Genomic DNA, 3573 nt, shown 5'->3' with positions numbered 1-3573 from the left:
TCTGGGCGGGGTTGTTGTAGCCGCTACAACAACAACAACAACATCAGCTGTTTACTTGCTAGTTCTACGTTTCTTTACTATTTCTTTATTTCGCTCACTGTGCGCGTAATTTTCTCAATTTTCCATTCTTCTTATTCCTGCTAGAAAAGAAAAGAAACAAAGCCCATGTTCCTGATCGTGTAACTCACAGTTATCGAATACATCGATTTTGTACGATATATCGAAAACCAATCTGATATTTTTCGTACATTTCTATAACAAGGCATGTTTTGGTACTAACCCGGCATTGTATTTTTTTGTCGTCAATTTATTAATTAAATTAATTGGAATTTAGTTAGTATAAGATACTTTACGTTAGTATAAAATACTTTAGAGATGTCATCTCGTCCATGTTCACCAAAGCCGAGACGAGGGATTCGCTGTTCTGAATCCGCTGAACCAAATGGGAAAGTAAACAATGATGAGCACTTGGATACATCTGATGAGAATTACGACGGTAACTCAATAGAAGCAGAAGCCAGTGACGAGAGCTGCGCAAAGGCGCCGGAGGATACAAAGGATCGTATCGAAACGGGTTGTGTAACCTACCTAGCAGTCATAGTGGCCATAGTAGCCATAGTCTTGGCATTCTTGGTGTTTAGAATGCTACCGCGTTCAGAGAAAACATGTTCATACAATGAATTACGTCAAAGACATCAAAAGCAGGATCAAAAAATGTGGCAAACGCTTTCTATAAATATAGAACATATTTTGAATGAACGCTCCACAAAACCGGCTGTGTATCTTTTTCTTCACCAGGGAAGTAGAGATATGCAAGCATTAGTAAAAAATATTGCTTCTGATACAGTAACCTGCTTCGGTGTGTGCCTTCATTAAAAAAAAAAAAAATTATCTGTATTTAAAAATCCAATTAATTCTAAGGTGGTCAGTTAGTCGAGATGAGTGAAAATGATTTTACCACTGATGATTATGGCTATGCTATTGAGAAATTCAAAAATAAAATAAAGAAGGGACATGTGGCACTAATTGCCCATTTGAATAAGGTATTTGTATCATGCATACGTACATATATCACAATGTGCACGGAAATTAAAGGTAAATTTTAAATTTTTTTAGATACCCGTAGAGGCAGCGCGTGCTTTGCACTTCATCTGCGATGTACACACACCAATCGCTGAAGGAGTGGTTATATACCTCACATTAGTTACACCGTCCTCAATAGGTAACTATCCAGCAATGTATAATATAACGTATGAATGTAGTTATAATAATATTCCCTGCCAGCATTTTCTATAGCTAAATTAACTAATTCGATACGACATTTCTGTAAAACTCGTTGCCGGTGATATCCACGATTGAGGGATTCTATCATTCTTGGGTGATATCGGTACTTTTTCGAATTCTTATCCGCTTTCGAGAAGAACTGTGCCACCAAAGCGTCACGTCTTTATGATGCGAAAGCGATACTGACATAAGCATCTATTTCGACAAAAATGGGCCAATGGGTATTATGGGCCAAAAATAACAATGCTGACTAGTTTATGTATTTTTCTTTGTAGTCGTTTTCCTTGAGATCTTTTTACGTGTTGATCCTGAGGAAGATGGACCTGGTTCCTCGTCTGGTTTGAGAACATCTTCACTAGTTTTTGCCTTCCGTTTCTTCGATCTTTCGGCAATGGAGCCACAATATCTACTGAACTCCTCATCAACACTCATGTTTCATTTCATGCGAAATGCGAAGACGATAATCAACAGAAACAGTAAACGTCACTTCTTCAGTGTTACTTTTTTAAATGTTCCACACTAGCAACTTACACGATGAACTATAATAATATTCCGACCAACAACAACACTTACTGGACCAACAACAACACTTACTGGACGTCCGGCGCGGAGAACAATTAACGAGATAATGAGAAACTGACGAAACGAGTTGCTTACTTTTAACAGCTTTTTTCACAGAAAACTAGTTTTCGCACGTAAGCTCCCTTTTCGTAGACCAGGTCACATATGACGTATGCTTATTTGAAAATTTAAATGTAAGCAATTCATGTATTTGTCTGCATTAACTCTATTTTGGCTTTTGTTCACGTATGGCACAATGAACTACATAATCTCAAAGAGTACAAAACACATAAGCTATGGATGTACAACTTCACTTCCCATGTCACGTCGTACTTAAAAATAACAATTCCATAGCCCTTAAAGTACTGCATTCTGCTGGCGTTGGCAAAATAATATCAAATGGAGTCTGACTTGACTGCACTTTGTATTTCTATTTGGTACTGGTTAATATATAGGACTGTTCTGGATGTTGTGGAAATAGTCTTGGATTTGCAGTTGGAATTGCATTTGCAAATTTTGTGCTTGCAGCTAGTAGATAATTTCAGGAGTTAAAAGCCCTTCCGAAAGGCCTTCGTGAGAGCCAAGAGGCCTTCTCTACATTCCTTTTTCCATTCTATTTTGTATCGAGTGGTACATATTGAAGGGCTTCTTCTTTCGCTACTCATGGAAGGCCTTCCAGAAGGGATTTTATGGGACGTACTTCAGAAGGCCTTTTTGAAGAGTTCTTTTAAAGTTGCATCTTTAATTTATAAAAATCATACATCTTTGAAGTATTTGCTTAAGGTTTATATCAAATATGTATTATTGCAACTTAAAATGTTTATTGAAATTCATTTGTAATGCTAAATAATGTAAATTTATGAATTCGCGTAAATTGTAAATAGGCGATAGGCGATAAAATTCTCTTCCAATTGCTGGCAGGGTTGCTAGCAATTTTAATAAATTCATTTTATGTTTTTCAGGCACGCCCAAAGAAAATGCTGTAAACACATTGCGGAACTTATGGAGCTCGAAATTAGAGTATAACGTCCTCGACCCTTTAATAACTCGCGTTACTGATGAAGTTATAGCACTGAAAAGTGAATGACAGGCGATTAAATCGAATAAGTTCTTATGGCCCTATCATATATGGCAGGTGCTGGATTTTGTAATATGTATTATTTAAACTGTATTCAAATCTGTTTTCAGAAGCAATGTGCACTATATGTAGCTCGGTCTATATGGACATAAGGCTATTTCCTAAAATATTTTTGATGTATTTATTTCAACGCATTTTTAAATAGGTTAGGTTAGGCTATTCTGGCTGGCTGAGCGCCCCACATAGACCAATAGGTCTCTTAGTGATGCCTAATGGAGATAGAGGTTCAGTTAAATGTATTCGAAGTATACATCATTTAGGATGTCTACGCCTGTTGAGAATTTCACCAGTGCTTGAAGCCCAAGTTGTCACGTCTTCAAGACGATTAAATTCTGAAGCTCCGAGATATTTCAATGGTGTTTTTGATACAGCAGGACAATGGCGTAGGATGTGTTCTAGGGTCTCCCTTGTTCCCGTCCCAATGTATTTCCTGCAAACTGCACTGTTAGGACACCTATTATAGTTATGCAGTCTCTTTGTGCCAGCGATAGTATAAACCGAGTTTAAGTCTCGTTTTCCAGTCTGCACATGACTTCAGAGATTTTGCAGGTTTTTAGCGCATTCCATCTCGATATGGTCTGCTTTTTCAC

The 3573-nt window shown here is 37.4% G+C and overlaps 1 protein-coding gene across 1 annotated transcript; it reads left to right on the top strand.

Annotated features, from left to right (window-relative positions):
* Positions 1 to 223: 223 nt before the first annotated feature.
* On the top strand, positions 224 to 3090 carry TORIP (Torsin interacting protein). Its single transcript, XM_017639285.1, has 4 exons — positions 224 to 859; positions 922 to 1043; positions 1117 to 1222; positions 2808 to 3090. The coding sequence occupies exons 1-4, from the start codon at positions 376 to 378 to the stop codon at positions 2930 to 2932; spliced, it is 837 nt and encodes a 278-aa protein (XP_017494774.1). The 5' UTR covers positions 224 to 375; the 3' UTR covers positions 2933 to 3090.
* Positions 3091 to 3573: the final 483 nt, after the last annotated feature.

Source organism: Rhagoletis zephyria, unplaced genomic scaffold (assembly GCF_001687245.7).
Source record: "Rhagoletis zephyria isolate East Lansing unplaced genomic scaffold, Rhagoletis_zephyria_1.1 Rzeph_scaffold_29491, whole genome shotgun sequence".
Classification (NCBI taxonomy): Eukaryota; Metazoa; Arthropoda; class Insecta; order Diptera; family Tephritidae; genus Rhagoletis; species Rhagoletis zephyria.
The sequence above is the reverse complement of the archived record's forward strand: the minus strand, read 5'-3'. Positions and strand labels throughout refer to the sequence as shown.

What these genes read in the sequence shown, in the direction of transcription:
- TORIP (XM_017639285.1), top strand. Translation starts at nt 376, where the DNA reads ATGTCATCTCGTCCATGTTCACCAAAGCCGAGACGAGGGATTCGCTGT. An exon ending in TAATTGCCCATTTGAATAAG is followed by an intron (nt 1,044 to 1,116) that starts GTATTTGTATCA and finishes AAATTTTTTTAG; the next exon opens with ATACCCGTAGAGGCAGCGCG. An exon ending in AGTTACACCGTCCTCAATAG is followed by an intron (nt 1,223 to 2,807) that starts GTAACTATCCAG and finishes TATGTTTTTCAG; the next exon opens with GCACGCCCAAAGAAAATGCT.